Below are 18,848 nucleotides of genomic sequence, written 5' to 3' on the forward strand. Positions count from 1 at the left end.
TGTGGTTCTGTTGTTTGAAAAGTATACAAAAGAAGTGCAAAATAATTATACTCCAGCTAGTCATAGAGATGTACAGTATGGAAACAACTCGTCCATGCCGACCAGGTATCCTAACCTAATCTGGTCCTATTTACCAGCACGTGGCCCATATCCCACTAAACCCTTCCTATTCATATACTCACTCAAATGCCTTTTAAATGCTGTAATTGTACTAACCCCCACCACTTCCTCTGGCAACTCATTCCATACACACACCACCCTTCGTGTTTAAAATGTTGCCCCTTAGGTCTCTTTTATACCTTTCCCCTCTCACCCTATACCTATGCTCTCTAGTTCTGGACCCCCCCACTCCAGGGAAAAGACCTTGCCTATTTATCCTCTCCATGCCCCTCATGATTTTATAAACCCCTAAGGTCACCCTTCAGCCTCTGATGCTCCAGGTAAAACAGCCCCAGCCTATTCCATCCTCTCCCTATTGCTCAAATCCTCCAACCTTGGCAACATCCTTGTAAATCTTTTCTGAACCCTTTCAAGTTTCATAACATCTTTCCGATAGGAAGGAAACCAGAATTGCACACAATGTTCCAAAATTGGCCTGACCAATGTTGTGTATAGCCACAACAGGACATTCCAACTCATATACTCTATGCTCTGTTCAATATAGGAAAACTTTTCCGATAGGAAGGAAACCAGAATTGCACGCAATATTCCAAAATTGGCCTGACCAATGTTGTGTATAGCCACAACAGGACATTCCAACTCATATACTCTATGCTCTGTTCAATATAGGAAAACTTACCAAATGCTGTCTTCACTATCCTATGTACTTGTGACTCCACTTTCAGGGAGCTATGAATCTGCACTTTAAGGTCTCTTGTTCAGCAACACTCCCTCAGATTTTACCATTAAGTGTATAAGTCCTGCCCTGATTTGTCTTTCCAAAATGCAGAACCTCATAATTATCTAAGTTAAACTCCATCTGCCACTCCTCAGCCCATTGGCCCATCTAATCAAGATCCCATTGTACTCTGAGGTGACCTTCTTTGCTGTCCACTACATCTCTAATTTTGGTGTCATCTGCAAACTTACTAACTAAACCTCCTGTGTTTACATCCAAATAATTCTATAAATTACAAAAAGCAGTGGACCCAGCACCGATTGTTGTGGCGCGCCACTGGTCACAGGCCTCCAGTCTGAAAAGCAACTCTTTAGTCTTTCTTCAATGGTGGGCAAATTGTTAGAATCAATCCTGAGATCAGATAAACTGACAATTAGAAAGTCATGGACTAGTCCGAGATAGTCACGGTGGATTTAAGGGAAAGCTGTGTCTTTTAAATTTGACTGTATTCTTTGAGCAAGTGACGAGGAGAATCAGAGGATGTTGTCTTTATGGATTTTAGTAAGACCCCACATGGCAAACTGATTAAAAAAAAGTAAAAACCCTTAGGATACAAGGTAATGTGTCAAAGATTCAAAGTAGGCTTAGTAACAGGAAACAAAGGGTAATAGTCGATAGTTGCACTTGTGAATGCAAAGCTGTTTGAAGTGGTGTTCTGCAGGGCTTGGTGTTGGGACCCTTGCTGTTTCTGTTATACATCGACGATTTCGATTTGGACTTGGACCTGGGGGGCACAGTTTGGAAATTTCAGACAACACAGAAGTTGGCCATGTAATGGAGTGTGGAGGATAGCTGTAAGCTCCAAAATGAGAGAAATTGGTTGGTGAAGTGGGTGAGAAAGTGGCAGATGGAGTTCAACTCAGTGTGAGGTAATGCATTTAAGGGAGGTCGAACAGTAAAATACATAAATGGGAATACACTGAGAGGGATAGATTAAGTGAGAATACCTTGGCGTGCAAGTGCATTGGTCCCTTAAGGTAGCAGTAAGGTAGATAAGGTTGTAAAGAAGGCAAATGGGGTGCTCTCATGCATTGACAGAGATATAGAATAGAAAAGTCAAAATTTCATGATTAAACTAAGACATTGGTGAAGCCACAGCTGGAGTATTGTGTGCAGTTCTGGTCACCACATTACGAGAACATAATCGCTGTGGAGAGACTGCAAAGAAGATTTACTAGAATTTTGCCAAGGCTGGGGAACTGTAACTATGAGGTGAGATTAAAGAAGTTGGAGTTGTTTTCGTTGGAACAGAAAAGGCTAAGTGTATGATTGAGATATACAAAACTCTGAGGGGATAAAGATGAAGCAGATAATAGGGACTTGAATCCTTTGGCAGTGTGTTCAAAAAACAGGAGTCATAGATTCAAGCTAAGCAGCAGAAGGGTAAGAGGGATGTGAGGAAAAACCTTTTTCTTTGAGAGTGGGTGTCTGGAATTTGCTATCTGAGATGGTGGTGGATGCAAAGACCCGGGTTCAATTCCTGCCTCAGGCGACCGACTGTGTGGAGTTTGCATATTCTCCCCGTGTCTGCGTGGGTTTCCTCCGGGTGCTCCGGTTTCCTCCCACAGTCCAAAGATGTGCAGGTCAGGTGAATTGGCCATGCTAAATCGCCCGTAGTGTTAGGTGAAGGGGTATGGGTGGGCTGCGCATCGGTGTGGACTTGTTGGGCCGAAGGACCTGTTTCCACACTGTAAGTAATCTAATCTAATCTCCATTCTTAAAAAAGTACCTGGATTTGGATCTTAAGTGCTGTAAGGTGCAGAGCTCTGTGCCGTGTTCAGGAAGATGGGATTAGAAAGGGCACCTGGGTGTCTTTGAGTTGGCATAGACATGATGGCAAAATTGGCCCCCCCTTCTATGCTGTATCATTTATATCATTCTATTTGGAAATTGGCAGTGTAGTGCAAAGCAACTGAAAATTTCTTAATTACTTTATGATGAGAGGTTGAAGTAGAAAAAAGCTTCAGATATCAACACCTGTTTGGCACAACAACTATCTTTCATGTATAAGTCTGGACAGGGGTGACCAATTGGCAGTAGAAAGAGATCACAGCCAAGCCCAATCATGTCCCCAACGAACATGCATACTTCCAGAATTAATCACCTAGATAATGATTAGACTGCAAACTTAAATCAATTTGCATCCTTGCCTTGTACAATCAGGCCACTCGTAGCAACATCTTCCCTTTATCACTGTTTTACACTTAAGATTATCAAATTTACTCCAGACATCTGGATGCCTGAGTTTCATAATACATTTATCCACTGAATTAGCAGGGAGCAAGCTGAGAATTTTTTTATTATTCATTCAGGGGCATGGGCACCACAAGTTAGGTAGGTAAGGTTGTAATGAAGGCAAATGGGCTGCTCTCATGCATTGACAGAGGTATAGAATAGAAAAGTCAAAATTTCACGATTAGACTAAGACATTGGTGAGGCCACAGCTGGAGTATTGTGTGCAGTTCTGGTCACCACATTACTAGAAGAACATAATCGCTGTGGAGAGACTGCAAACAAGATTTATTGCCCATTTATTGCCCATCCCTAATTTCCCAGATGTCAATTAATCAGTCACATTGCTGTTACATTTATATTTTTTAAAAATTGTGGTCTTGACTTTTGAGCAAAAAGATAAAAAAAATTTAGGATTGTCCTTCCTACAGTGTTACTATTTAAAATGCAGGTTGGGGAGAACCATGATGGCGGCAACCCAGAAAGTCTGAGTCTGTAGTGCTCTGTCCAAGACTCAGGCAAAGTGGGCTGCCCACCTCCACCACACCTGCCAAACCATTCAAAGTAACTTTTATTTAATACAGTTAGTCATTTTGCATCAAACCTGAGTAATTTGGTGCTTTGTTAAAATGACAGGCAGGAACCTCTCCCCCCACCCCCTCCCCAGCTGCAGCAGAGATGTCCGCCCCAGGGGACTTACCTACGGTGGCTAGTCTTGTTGTGTTATTACTAAGCTGGAAGAGAAAATCGACGTCTTCATAGAAGAGTCCAGAAGTAGGTGGGAATCGCTCTCGGTCGCACTGCAAAAGCACGACCGAAATATTGAAAAAAATCAAACATAGAATTGGAGGGGGCAGAGCTAAAGGCCCCGACCTCTGAGGTTGCTGCAGAATTAGCTGTGTTGGATCCAGACTCTCGAACAGCGAGTCCGGGCCTTAGAAGATCACATCCACCTCGAGAATCGGGGCCGTCAAAAAAATATTTGTTTGCTGGGCCTTCCCGAACGGTAAGAGGAAGGCCAGCTTGCAGTGTTTTTGGAGCAATGGCTCCCTCAGATGTTGAAGCTGGAGGCTGAATCAGGCCAGGTGCGGGTAGAATGAGCCCACCGGGTTGCAATACGCAGGCCCGGGTCAGGCCAGCGCCCCCGCCCGGTCCTGTTCCGGCTTCAATGTTACAGAGAGAAGCAAAGCTCCTGGAAGCCTCCGGAACCCTCTGGAAAGATCCCCAGGCCATGACATATAAAGGATCTAGGGTTATGCTGTTTCAGGATTTTTCCCCAGCTTTGGTCTGCAAGAGGAGGGCGTTTGATGAAATGAAGAAGCGTCTAAGGGACTTAAACATCCAGTACTCCTTGCGCTACCCAGCGATGCTGCGTTTTGACCACGAAGGATCTGTCTATAACTTTGGATCGCCGAAGAAGGCCAAGGAATTTTTGGACTCTCTTAAATAGATTGTAAGAATTAATCCGTGTGGTTAATGATACTGTAGGGGAGTACTCATTCTCATTTGGAAGAATCTCCCTTTCAAAACCTTAAGTCAGATAAAAGAAGAATCTGGACGGTACATACTGATTAAAGCCCTTATAAATGGAGAGGAATATGGATTTTGAATCTTTATTGTTCCCCGGCACATCCTTTCAAATTTATAATGGAAGCATTCTCCAAACTGATGGTTCTCGGGGCTCATTACACAGTTATAGGAGGAGATTTTAATTGCGGTATGGATTCGGAGATAGACAGGATACCCAGCAGTACTGCCGGTATATCCCCCAGATCCAGGCAATTGGCGGATTTGAATAAAGAGCTAGGATTGGTAGATGTGTGGAGGTGCCTCCACCCGAGTGTCACACCAGAATTGATATGTTTTTTGCCCCCTCTACCTTTTTGAATTCCATATTATCCTGCAAAATAAGTAATATAATTTCCGATCACACTGCAGTGTATATGGAAATCCAAGACTAGGAACAACGAGATGCCCCCCCCCCCGACATTGGCGTATGGATTCTTTCTTAATAAAGGATAGTAAATTCGTAAAATATTTCTCTCAAGAATTCAAAACTTTTTTTTGGAAATTAATTCAGGTAAGGCTAGTAACTCGTCGATGATGTGGGAGACCATTAAGGCTTATGCGCGGGGTCTGATCATTTCATACTCGGCGATCCAGAAAAAACATAAGGGAGAACAACAGCGTCTACTCGAGGCTCGCTTAAAGGCAGCTGAGACAGTGTACGTTGATAGGCCCTCTGTTGCTAAATTACAAAGGATTACGGCCCTTAGGATAGTCCTGAATACCACGCTTATCCAAACAGCAAAGATTAATGAATATGGCGATAAGCCTGGTAGATACCTAGCGTTTCTCGCAAGGAAAAAAAAGGCCCCTCAAGTATCACGCCCATCAGGGAAAGTGTTGGTACTCTGACTCACAATCATAAAAGGATCAACACATTCTTTAGAAAGTTTTATTTTGATTTGTACAAATCGCAGGATTGTGAAGATAGAGCCAGGAAGATGGAGTCCTTTTTTAAAAGCCTGGCCTTTCTGGATTTAACCCCGGAACAGGTGTCGGTCCTGAATGCTCCCCTTACAACCCAGGAAGTACTTGATGCAATCAGGCAGCTTCAGAGTAGTAAAGCACCTGGTCCAGATGGATTTCAGCTTGAATTCTACCAAGAGTTTACAGGAGTATTAGCTGGTCCACTTCTGGACATGTACAACTACTCATATAGTCAAGGCTGTCTCCCGCAAATATTTCTCTCATTTTCAAAAAAGGAAAGGACCCAGAAGATTGCACATCATACAGACCAATATCTTTGCTAAATGTAGATTTTAAAATTCTTTCTAAAACATTAGCATTGAGGCTAGAGAGGGTATTGCCATATATCATATTAGAGGACCAGACTGGGTTTATCAAGGGCTGTAGACCATCTAATAATATTAGAATGGTTTTGAATGTGATTAAGTCTGTCATCAGGAAAGAATACCAGGAATAGTAGTCTCATTGGACACTGAAAAGGCATTTGACAGGGTTGAATGATCATACCTGTTCTATAGACTGGAAAGGTTTAGCGTTGGAAAGGTATTTGCTAAATGGGTCTCAATATTGTATAATGACCCCAAAGCAGCCATGATCACCAATGGTTTAGGCTCGGATAGCTTCAGTGTGGGTAGGGGCTGCCGTCAGGGATGTCATCTCTCTCCATTACTATTCACACTAATAATTGAGCCATTAGCAGAAGCTATACGGGCTGATTCTAATATAACGGCCCTGGGGGTTGGCACGGGTAAACATAAAATTACCCTTTATGCAGATGATGTTCTCCATTTTCTTAGTAATCCTTTGATGTCCGTGCCCCACCTGATCAAAGTTTTAATTTATTTAGTGCATTCTCAGGTTACAAAATTAACTTATCAAAATCGGAGGCCATGCCGATGGGTGGTCTCGCTAGTATGTCCCACTTATTGGATAGATCTCATTTTCCTATTCGGTGACCTCTGGAGGGTTTTTTATATTTAGGTATTTTTATCACCCCAGTATTTGGCCAGCTGTACAAGGTCAATTTTGTGCATTTACTGGAAAGGATAAGGCCGGACCTTCAACGTTGGGGGGATCTTTCAATTTCTTGGCTAGGTAGAATAGCTCTAATTAAAATGAATGTCTTGCTCTGTCCCTTATCCCCTATGAGAATGCTCCCAGTGATGCTGCCAAGGTCGGCGTTGCTCAGATTATATGGTTGGCTTGGTTCTTTCATCTGGAATCATAGACGGCCCCTCATTAAGTTAAAGAAGCTACAGCTTCCACATGCAAGGGGAGGGCTGGATTTTCCAGACTTTAGGAAGTATCAGCTGAGTTCTCTATTAAGCTACATAGCCGATTGGGTCTCGTCTGACCTGCAATCAATCTGGCTGGACATCGAGGCTTCTCAAGCAAAGTGACCGCTTATAAAAATAAGATGAAAGTCATTATGGACCATTGTAAAAATCCTATAGTATTAAACACAATTAAAGCCTGGAAGATGATGCGGCAAAAAGAGGGTAATTCACATAAAACCTCCCCTTATACTCCTATAGTAGGGGCATGGGGTTTTCAACCCGGGCTCTCAGATGCCACATTTAAATCCTGGAGGTACAGGGGGTATCCTCCTGTTTAGAGGGTCTGTTTGATGAGGGGGTATGATGTCTTTTGGACAGCTGCACCAGAAATTTGGACTACCTAATGGAGACCCCTTTTGATACTTCCAAATTCGAGATTACATACAGAAGAAGACTACGTTATTAGATAGCCTTTATAAATCAGATAGGGAATGAAAAGTGTTGTGGCCAATGGGTTTACCCTCGGTCAGCACTCTCTACCATTTATTACATAATGAAGTTTCGGAAGATATGGAACGATTGCTTAGAACATGGGATCAGGAATTGGGGTTGGAAATATCCACAGAAATATGGGACGACATCTGGGAAAATGACAGAAAAATCTCCACCTGTAATAGAACCCATGTCATTCAATTAAAGATACTCCATAGGATTCATATAGCACCGGAACAATTGGCAAAATTTAGGGCAGGAGCATCTCCAATGTGTCCCAAATGTAAAATAGAGGTGGGCACTCTCACACACTGCTTGTGGACATGTCATAAGATCTGCAAATACTGGGTCAGAGTAGCAAATGCTTTGATAGAAATCTTGGGAGCGGCAATTAGAGTAAATCCAGTATCTCTTTTCCTGGGCTTTTCGAGTTTGCCTTCCCTGGATGTGCACGGGAGGAAATTATTCTCCATTCTCCCATATTGTGCAAAAAGAATATCTAAGTAAACTGGGTAGCTGAGGGCCCTCCAGGACTTTCGAATTGGTATAGGTTGGTCATGGAATGTATTCCCCTTGACTTTCTTACAAATATGATGCACCAAAAAACTGAATTATTCTATAAAATATGGCAGCCCTTCCTGAATTATATAGATAGATATTTCGGTCATTCTGTCAAGGGCTTTCATCTAGCTGTGGTAGCGGTTCTGGCTGGTCCGGGGGCCTTTGGGGGAGGAATCCCGCATGAATACGGGATTTATCACGACTTGATGTGAATTCGTTCCGAGCATGTACTTCACAATTTAATTACTATGTTATCTTTATTTTCTCTTGAGTAATGTAAGATATTTTATTATATGCTCTTTTTAGTTATAGGTTAAATTAGTGGTTAGTTGAGTTTTGTTTTGTTTTGTTTTTCTTCTTTATCTCTTTTTGTTATTAAGTTTTGGTTATTATTTATTTAATATTTAATTGTATATTAATGTTTGTATTTATGTGTATTATTTTGTAAGTTTGTAAAAACATGTTAAATTTTCAATAAAAATATCTTAAAAAAATGCAGATTATATCTTTACATTTTACTAATCCACCCATGGACAAGAATAAAGGAGAAACAATGGAAATATTTCAAAAAATCTATTCCTTTATTTAAAATGCAGTTTTCAGAATTTTACTTTTATTTTGGTAGAGAGAAACATGGCTTTGTTCTGTATTTATAATTAACTTCAAGATTTTGTTCACCTCTCTTTTCTAGCAACTAACATTCTGCTTAATTGTGAATGTGTCACTCCTACAACTCATATTAAGCTTTATTTAAATCAACAGCCAGAAGGCTGAGATTAACCACTATGTCTTTTTCATTCCCTAGTTTTTAAGCGAGCTGTCATTCTGGTGTATAAGGAGCTCTACAAATTTAAAAAGAAAACCGTAAGTGACACATTTAACTCTTATCAATGCATACACAGTGCCTTTTTTTTGGCATGGACCTTGCCCTTCCTTGTACAAGTATTCTCTAATTGGGTTTAAATTTTTGACTACCATAATTTGCCTTCTTTCCTAGGGAACAGTACCACGCTCCGCTTACATCCTTGGTGATATCGATCAGTTTAAATTCAGATGGCTGATTCCACTGTCAGCTCTTCAGGTCAGATTGGGAAATGCTGCAGGTAATTCAATTCAGTGATTGAAATTAAATTGCAAACCTTAGATAAATTACCCCATAAAAGACTCTTTAACAAAGTGAAAGAAAGGGCAATGAGGGGACAAGTGTCAAATGGATTGCTGGCTGATTTCAGCACAGTGTGTTGAACGAAGGGCTGATGGAGTTTGACTCTGATGAGTGTGAGGTAATGTGTTTAGGGAGGTCAAACAGTAAAATACATGGAATGTACTGAGGGGCATAGATGAAGTTAGACATCTTGGCGTGCAAGTGCACAGGTCCTGAAAGGTAGCAATGCAAGTAGATAAGGTTATAAAGAAGACATTTGGAATGCTCTTATTCATTGGCAGAGGTATAGAATACAAAAGTAAGGATATAAATATGAAATAAGACTCTGATGAGGGCACAACTGGAGTATTGTGTGCAGTTTTGGTCTACATAATTATTGCCCATCCCTAACTTCCCAGATGTCATTTAAGAATCAGCCACATTGCTGTTACATATACGTTTTTAAAAAAATTGTGGTCTTGACGTTTGAGCAAGAAGGATAAAAATGGTTAGGGTCGTCCTTCCTACAGTGTTACTACTTTAAAATGCAGGTTGTATCTTTACATTTTACTAACCCACCCATGGGCAATCATAAAGGAAACTAAATAGAAATACATGGACATAATTGCTCTGGAGAGAATGCACAAGATGGGGATTGTTTACATTAACAATGGACTATGGAATTAAAAGACCAAATTCTAAGTTTTCAGAAGGCACTAAATTGGGAGGTTGTAAACACTGGAGAGGATTCATCAAATGATAGAATGATATTAGTAAACTGACAGAATGGGTTAATAATTGACAAATTAAGTTCACCAATAAAAGTGAAGTAGGAAGATGTGTACATTTTGTAGAAGGAATAGTGAGGTCAGAGTTTACATGTAAAGTGCAAGTTTGGGTGAGGCAGAGAAACAAAGGGATCTCAGATGTAGTTAAGCTGTCACCAAAGGTTGCACCACAGGTTAGCAATGTAAAAAAAAATAAATTAAATATTAGACTTTCCTTTATACAGGGATGGAATTGAAAAATGGGAAGCTATGCTAAACCTGTATCGGGACCAGGGATATGTGCATTAGGCAAGATTTGACAGGCTGTTTTTTTGTTTTAAAATAAAGAGACTAAGGGGTACCAATGGAGTTGTTTAAATCATGATAGAGTTTTGACAGAGTACATAGAGAAAGCATGTTTCCTCTTGTGCGGAAGAACATGACTGTAGGCCATCAATATAAAAAAAAAATTCAATATAGATTTCAGAAGAACCTTCTTGACAAAACAAAATGGAACTCAATTGAAGTGAATATGATAGATGTATTTAAGGGGAAGCTGAACAGCATTTTGGGGAGATTCCAATATCAGATTTAGGAGCACACCAATAGGGCAGGTTCAGGTACAATACCAACATGAACTAGTTAGACCAACTGGCCTGTTTATTTGCTGTATATCTTTTGAAATTTTAAAAAATATAATCCTAGTGCCCTATTTACATCCGTACAGTTCTGTGAAGCATTTCATGGATTTGGTTTGTTTTTGCATACTTTTTTTCCTTAAACAATGATTTGTTAGTCGCCAGTAAGATATAGTTATGGATCAAGACTGCTTTGTTCCTCTGATCTATGATAGTGGAACACAAGGAATGTCATCGGAAGTAACAAACATCGGTAGTAGTGGATTGATGAAGTAGTATGTGAAGGCAGTCAGTTTGGCTTTTGTATACTGTTTGCCTACATAGTTGTCAGTTTCATGATAAAAGGTAATGGTAGCTGAAAATGTGTTGCTGGAAAAGCGCAGCAGGTCAGGCAGCATCCAAGGAGCAGGAGAATCAACGTTTCAGGCATGAGCCCTTCTGCAGCCCTCACTTTCTCCTAAAAGGTAATGGTACTAATGTGTTGGCTATGGTAGATGAGAGGATTAAGACATTGAGTAAATTGGTTTTCAAAGATAGTACAAGTTAATAGAATAGTGCAATGTAAGAAGATTTTCTGACTACTTATGGTCCATTTTGCAATTACATTGAAACCAAATCTCCTCACGACAGTATTTTAAGGGGAGTGATTTAATATAAATGCACCCCACATAATCAATAAAACTTTATTTTCCACAATTAAATTTATTTTTAAGCTCTTTTGTGCCCAAATGTATGACAATACAAGCAAGCATTTTATTCTAACTGTTGAAAAGTCCTCCACAGAGCTATAACTATTTTTGTAAAACAGCATAGAAATTGATTTTACCAGCAGTAACCTTCAAGAACCATTCCAATTAATTCCATGAATGTGATTTGAGTTTTCTGTAAGACCTGATTATTTTAGAGGCCATTGCAGCTTTTTAAGGGTCTTGGTTTACAGCTCTTGTTCCAGAAACTCCAGAATCAGGAAGTGGCATAAAAACATTGCAAGAGACATTTTCATTCTGCAGTTGCCTTCACTAATTGGTTCTCTTTTTGTTCAGGGACAGACACCAACTGCATCTGGGAATTAATCCACACTAAATCTGAATTAGAAGGACGGCCTGAAACAATTTTTCAGTTGTGTAGCAGGTAACTTGAATACTGCCTTTCAGTATGTAAGATCACCTTCCAGAAGGGTTTTAAATATGACTTCTTATGGACTTAACTTTTCCTATGCTGTACAATGTTATTATCTTCAAAGAGTTGTATGAGTCTGTTATAACAATATCTCTTATCCACCACTTATCCATCGTTAAAAGTTTGGGAGTTAACCACTCACTAATCTATGGAACCATTAGTCCAGAGTTTCCGATAGCCAGGCATTCGTTATTCCAATATAATGTGAGCTGTGCACAAGGCCCTGCAGAGTCCTCATTGTACCAGACTCTGGAAAAAATTGCCCTAGAAATTGAAAATTATCCTTTATGCCTGGAGCTCCCAATGTCTTCATTTAAATCAGAGAATTTGAAGGGTTCTGATGGAATTGAGTAAATAATTACTGAGGAAAAAGTTAGATTGTTAATTCCATGGTCTAACCTAGTTCCATGGTCCATGTGTAACTATTCAACTGGCCCTACACTTTCTCAGACTGTAACCAGAACCACCCACCAGCAGATATCCCATGGTGCCAGACACACTCCCTGTTTTCCCTCAGCTAGAGATGGGTCTCATTCCATACTCCGTCCTTCAGTGCTGTTGGACACACACACACTCCCTATTTTCTGGTTCTGCCCTCTCTACCTCCTTCCCCCCCCCCTGCCCTATGCTGGAGTTGCATCCACTTTCCCAGCTCCACAGTTGACCATCACGCCCCAATGTCTTACACCCTAACCATCTGGCTTTCTATCCCTTATTCCCTGCCCAGATTGCAACCTACTTAACTGGGAACTTGTCCAACCTACTCCTACCCCTGGTCTGACCGGCACCCTACTACCTCTAAAACTAACTGATTGATTGCTTTCCTGCTAGTGGGGTTCCTAAATGGTATCAATTGTTATTTTTTCACATATATATTTTCCAAGTGTTCAGTCCCTTCCACTCCTTGTCCGAACTTCTGATTTACTACTCTGCTTATTGCCATGACCTATTTATATTTTTGTTGCTTGCCAAGTATTCTGCCTTTTGCACTTCAGATTTTCACTGGCTTTTCAAGCTTAAGTATGCTGTGAAGTCTGCTTCTCTTTTTAGGATTTCCCCCACTTGATCACTGGTCTGCCCTCATAGATCACACTTTATCCATGTACTGTCGTTGGGCTTCAGGATCATCTTATCACTAGTCTCTAGTCCTGTGGGTCTGGTTACCACTGCTATTATTTGAAATTTGAGGTCTGCATTCTTGAGTTAACAGCTTTCCAGAAGGAGACTGAAGTGTTGAGCAACATCATTATTACTTGAGGTGTCTGCTTTGCAGATAGCAAGATTAGACATAGCTGAATCCCTGCCTAATGGACAATGATGTCATGTGATCTGACTTTTAAAGTGACAGTCCACCAAACTTGCATATATACATAGTACAATCATTTACAAAGCATTTAGGGTATAGGTTTGATATCCAAAGCATGCTAAGGGAGGACATACTGCTGAAGACTGAGGCTTAAGTCCAATATGGTCTACAAGCAGATGACATCGCTGCTTTCACACAAGATCAGTAGCTATTCTTAAAATGAAGAAAACTTTACCCGAACCCATAGGGAACTTTTTTTTGTGCTGAAAGTAAGCTGAACGTTGTGTTCTGGGAGAAGTATCAGTAATGTGGTGTGAAGGTGAAATTCATAGGGAATGTAGTTTTCAATGTTGCATCAAAACTAGCATTAAGGTTTGCATTCTGGATTTTATTAGACTTGATCTATCCTGTGAGAATAATTATTGGGCTAAATTGTAATGGAAATGTAATTGTGTTAATAGAATACACCACTACTAATATGCAAATCAGTCATCAGCTCTCCGGATTTGAAATAAGAACCTACAGTTGTTGTCCCCCTGCCTCTGGTTTCTTAACTCATCTTGATCTTTTCATTGAGAACTGTCAGTATGACATTGCCTGGCTTAAATTCTCTGCTCTCTACTAACTAGTCTTCCTCTGAACCTGCTAACTCTATACCATTAAGTCCAACCGTAACATTGTTTGTCTGCAGGTCTGATAACATACTGCTGTTCTTGTCTGGTGTATTGATACCTTGCAGAGGTGGAGTGCTAAGTCTCCGAAATTTGTTTCTTTTCTCCTAGACTTTGGTGATAGAGCCAAACATCAAGCCATTGTTTCCTAGACTATCATTGACCCCATCTTCCTTTGGAGATGTTCCCTTCATGGTTACTGACCTCTTAGTCCACTAACCCTGTTCAGCCTAATTCTACCTTATTCCAAAAATGCATAATAATAGGGCTGTCATTTTTAGCTGTTGTTGTCCTACTGAACTGACTTTTTTTCTTCCTTTTCTTCCCTTGTCGACTCTTTCTATCTTGCATGTGCAATTATTTGATGCCATACATTTCACTAACTTTCAGTTTCTTGGCCATGGCCATTTTCACTTGTCTCTCTGGGTTTTCTGCTTCATTCTTGAAAATTGGCCAAATCAGTCACCATCCAACGCTGATCCATCTCTGCCTGATCATGTTCTCTCCAAGAAAATTTTCTCCTTTAAATTGACTCACTTTCTCCAAAAATAAAGTGCTTTTCCCTAGTGATATTTTTGTTTCTTTGCGAGATTCAGACAAGTCTTTATTCCAATCCTACTCAAGCTATCTCCCCTAGATCTTTTTTGCCTAGTATATTGATGACTGCTCTCACTGGATCTGAAAATTGTATCAACTTAGCTTCTAATTTCCACTCATGTCCCATCATCATTTTCAGCACTTGCTTCATTTCTTTGGCTCCATTGTCTATTAATTAAAAAGCCACTGACTTCTCCAGTTAGTTCAACTATATTTCTTTATAGCTTGCCTCCTGTAAACTTTCAGTCTCCCAGTTTCTTCTTTTCTACCATGTGAATTTGTGCATTATCAAAATAGACAAGTTTTCTGTGTCATCTTCTCTCTCCACTGAAGACACTAATCTAATTAATCATCCAACTCAGTACCCTGTTCACACTTTCTTCCCATACCTGTTAATCCCTTTAGCACTAAGAACTATAATTCCTTCTTGAAAATATTCAATGTTTTAGCCTCAAACATTCTTTGTGGCAGAGAATTCCACAGGCTCACCACTCTCTGGGTGAATTTCTTCTCATCACGGTCCTAAATGGCCTACCCCATATCCTTAAACTGTGAACTCCCCAGTCATAGAGATGTACAGCATGGAAACAGACCCTTCGGTCCAACCCGTCCATGCTGACCAGATATCCCAACTCAATCTAGTCCCACCTGCCAGCACCCAGCTCATATCCCTCCAAACCCATCCAGATGCCTCTTAAATGTTGCAATTGTAACAGCTTCCACGACTTCCTCTGGCAGCTCATTCCATACACGTACCACCCTGTGTGTGAAAAAGTTGCCCCGTAGGTCTCTTTTATGTCTTTTCCCTCTCACCCTAAACCTATGCCCTCTAGTTCTAGACTCCCCGACCCGAGGGAAAAGACTTTGCCTGTTTACCCTATCCATGCCCCTCATAATTTTGTAAACCTTTATAAGGTCACCCCTCCCTCAGCCTCCAACGCTCCAGGCATTGGGACCATTCTTCCTGTGTTTACCCTGTCCAATAAGTAGCACCCTAAAGGCTGGGACATTTTTCTTTGGAACAAAGGAGGTTGAGAGGTATGAATAGAGTTGATGGTAGTTATCTTTTCCCTGAGATGCGGAATTTCAAGACTAGAGACCACATTTTTAAGGTGAGAGCTGAAAGGTTTAGAAAAGACATGAGGCAAATTTTTTACAGAGGGTGGTTCAAGTGTGGAATGAACTTCCTGAGGAAGTGGTGGATGCAGGTACAAGTTGCACTGTTTGAGACATTTGGATGGATATGGGCCAGGAGTAGGCAGATGGGACTAGTTTAGTTTGGGATTATGGTTGGCATGAACAGGTTAGACGGAAGGGGTCTGTTTCTGTGCTATGTAACTCTGACTATGATAGTTACAGGATGCTTGCCTTTATCAGTCATAGTTAAAAATCTCACAACACCAAGTTATAGTCCCACAGGTTTGTTTGGAAGTACTAGCTTTCGGAGTGCTGCTCCTTCAGGTAGCTGTGGAGCAGGATCATAAGACACAGAATTTATAGCAAAAGATTACAATGTCATGCAACTGAAATGATATATTGAACAGTAATCGTTTGCTATAAATTCTGTCTTATGATCCTGCACCACATCTACCTGATGAAGAAGCAGCACTCCAAAAGCTAGGACTTCCAAATAAACCTGTTGGACTATAACCTGGTGTTGTGATTTATAATTTTGTCCATGACAATCCAATACTGGTACCTCTGCATCATGTTTATCAGTCATGGCATAAATTAAGTATGAGAGGTCATGTTGCACCTGTATACAACTCTGGTTAGGCCACAACTGGAATATTATGTGCCATTCTGGTTATTACGCTCCAGGAAGGATGTGATGGAGGGAGTGCAAATGATGATGCCTGGATTGTAGCATTTCCGCTACAAAGAGACACTGAATAAGCTTTGGAGCAGAGTAGTTACAGATCTGTAAAATGAAGGGCATCACCAAGGTGAGGAGAAAGCAGCTGCTACCCTTACGCATAGTGTATAATCATAAGGGAATATAATTTGAGTGAAAGGTAGGTGGTTTACTGGAGATTTGGGAGAAAAAAAGTATTCATGCAATGTAGTGATTGTCTGGAATGCACTACATGGGAGGATAGTTAGATGGGAAACCTCTATCTTTTAAAAAATACTTGGATGAGCACTTGAAATGTCATAATATTCAAGGCTATGGCCCTAGTGCAAATAAGTGGGTAGCACAGGTAGTAATATATTTTTGAGGCTGAAGGGCCTCTTCTGTACTATATTATTCTGATATTTTGTATATATTTATGTAACAGAAATTATTTTATTTCCAGTGATCCCGAGAGTAAAACAAACATAATTAAAGTGATACGTTCAATTCTGAGAGAGAATGTTCGCCGCAATATGACCAAGTCAGAAGTGCCATTTGAGAAACTGAATAAAGATCATATAACTCCTCTGAGAAACAGAGTGCCATCCTCTGCTAAAATTGGTAAGAAAACCAGTGCTTAGATTTCACTGTCACAAAAGCTAAATTCATTTGGAATTATGTAATCTAATTTTTCTTCGATCAATATTTTATTTATAAATGTCATTTAATAGATTGTCAAGGCTTTATATGTGAGAGAATGACATCTGTTTGTAGGATGGTATATTCAATTAACTTTTAATCATCTTTCTAGCTTTTCTTGATCCTCCTTGTCCTAATTCATTTTATCCTGTCATCTCCCTTCAAAATAGGGACTGAGTTTGCACATTAGTAATTTATACTCTGTAATAAAACCAGTTTTTAAAAAAAGTGCAGGATGAAACCCTGGAAGAATTTCACATGAACCCCAAGTTATATGCAGACTTAAAACAAATTACAAACTAGATTGTAATAGTTAAAACTGTTTAATATTGTGATTTGTTCTTTTCTTCAGCATCAACACGAGCATCAAAGTTGTTCAAACATTCTCCATCTTATTGGAGTCAGGACTCTGGGAGGAGTAATGCTGTTGATTCTGACGAATGTAGCCTGAGCAGTGGAACACACAGCAGTGGCTGCCATACCTCGGAGAGTGGACTGGAGCACAGTAGTCTTTCGTATCCAAAGCAAGAACACAGTAGTGCAGAGGAACAACAGGAAGATGAAGTAAAAGAATCAGACATTTTGAGTGATGCTGAAGATTGCTGCAAATCAAAGGATGAGACTTTGGCAAATGAAATCAAAGAACAATTTGAAAAATTGCAAATTGATGTTGATAAAGTGGATGTAGAGCAGGCATCAAACAATAACCATCTGGATACAGAAGAGGTGGAACAAACAGATGGTCACCCCAGGCTTGTGCGAGGCCACTTCTGTCCAATCAAAAGAAAAAGTACCAGTACAAAGAAAAAAAAAGGAAGTCTGTTGCCCATGCACAAGCACAACCGATCTCTAGATAGTCAATCTGATGGGCCAAATGTTGACTTGAATTCTGTTTTGGAGAGAGAGTTTAGTGTCCAGAGCCTAACTTCTGTAGTTAATGAAGACTGCTTCTATGAAAACATTGAAAGTAACTGAGAGCCTTAGACTCAGCATCTCAAATGAGTGCTGCTGTGCATACAATGATCAGGAATTGTAGTTAGTTTATTGTCTTGTCTTTATTTTAAATCTCCAAGTTATACTGTTCTGGTCAGTTTTCAATTTTTGGAAGTAAATATTAAGTTTTCTAAAGAAAAGGAATGTTTAGTTTGCCTTACTGCTGTCTACACTAAGACCACAGCCTCAAAAATATAGACTTAATACTTGTTTTCGTTAAAGAAAATAATTAGCATATTAGCCAATAGTTTCAGTTGTGTCAAATAAAATTGTTTAGTTTCTACAATACACTAATTTTGTATTGGAATTAAGGCAGGTATTGAACAGCTAAAGTAATATTTTCAGGAAAGGTTAAATTGCTTATTTTAATAAGCTATAAATCTTAATTTTATTTATGGATGGAAAATATTGGTTTACATTATAGCATCAAGATAATGGAATTTATTCCATTGTGTCTGGTTTGAGTTTTTAGAAAGCAAAGTATGGCACTGTTTTCTTTTATCTGTTTGCCAAGATAAACCTCTGGTGCCCTGACACACACACTCTACATATTTAACAGTTTTCAGCACTACAGCTTTTGTAGGGGCTGCAGTAATGCATGTGCCTCTTCATGCTCACATTCTTAAGGTGTCTTTTCGCTTTGTACATAAACTTTGGAGATTGTGTATATTGTAATTTTATGAAAACTGCATTGTAAAACTAGTTTTAACTGGTTATATTTTGTATCCTTTTGAATGACTACTTGACATCACAGGCTGAAAAAAATGTTGGACGTGAAATAAATATGCTCGTTGTATTCCAGATGTCTGCTGTTCTATTGATGAAATTAAGAAAGTTGTCATATTGTTGCCAAAGTATCTTGCCTCAAAGGGCTAAGTCTAATCAAATTTAGAATATTTATATAAGTTTGATTAACTGAAGGATATTTTGGGAACAAATCCTACTTCACACAATATATTAGAATTTTTTAAAAAAATTTAGAGTTATTCTGAAATAGAAGAATGTATATTCCCTAATTTTGCTTGTGC

The 18,848-nt window shown here is 39.7% G+C and overlaps 2 protein-coding genes across 11 annotated transcripts in view; one reads left to right on the top strand and one right to left on the bottom strand.

Moving 5' to 3' along the window:
• Window positions 1-18,243, top strand: part of LOC122552912 (rho guanine nucleotide exchange factor TIAM2) — a 370,627-nt gene extending 352,384 nt beyond the window's left edge. For all 9 annotated transcript variants that reach the window (XM_043696131.1, XM_043696135.1, XM_043696133.1 and 6 more), the window contains 5 exons: window positions 8,798-8,856; window positions 8,990-9,095; window positions 11,585-11,672; window positions 16,592-16,749; window positions 17,180-18,243. In XM_043696131.1, the coding sequence (XP_043552066.1) occupies window positions 8,798-8,856; window positions 8,990-9,095; window positions 11,585-11,672; window positions 16,592-16,749; window positions 17,180-17,802 (1,034 nt within the window). In that variant the 3' untranslated portion in view covers window positions 17,803-18,243. The remainder of the gene's footprint in view (window positions 1-8,797; window positions 8,857-8,989; window positions 9,096-11,584; window positions 11,673-16,591; window positions 16,750-17,179) is intronic.
• tfb1m (transcription factor B1, mitochondrial) overlaps window positions 17,360-18,848 on the bottom strand; it is a 74,013-nt gene continuing 72,524 nt past the window's right edge. Inside the window, exon 9 of one of the 2 annotated variants that reach the window (XM_043696148.1) lies at window positions 17,360-17,429. In XM_043696148.1, coding sequence (XP_043552083.1) covers window positions 17,401-17,429 — 29 coding nt within the window. In that variant the 3' untranslated portion in view covers window positions 17,360-17,400. The remainder of the gene's footprint in view (window positions 17,430-18,848) is intronic. The other variant, XR_006312548.1, reaches the window with a different exon arrangement.

This window comes from Chiloscyllium plagiosum, chromosome 9, assembly GCF_004010195.1.
Source record: "Chiloscyllium plagiosum isolate BGI_BamShark_2017 chromosome 9, ASM401019v2, whole genome shotgun sequence".
Classification (NCBI taxonomy): domain Eukaryota; kingdom Metazoa; phylum Chordata; class Chondrichthyes; order Orectolobiformes; family Hemiscylliidae; genus Chiloscyllium; species Chiloscyllium plagiosum.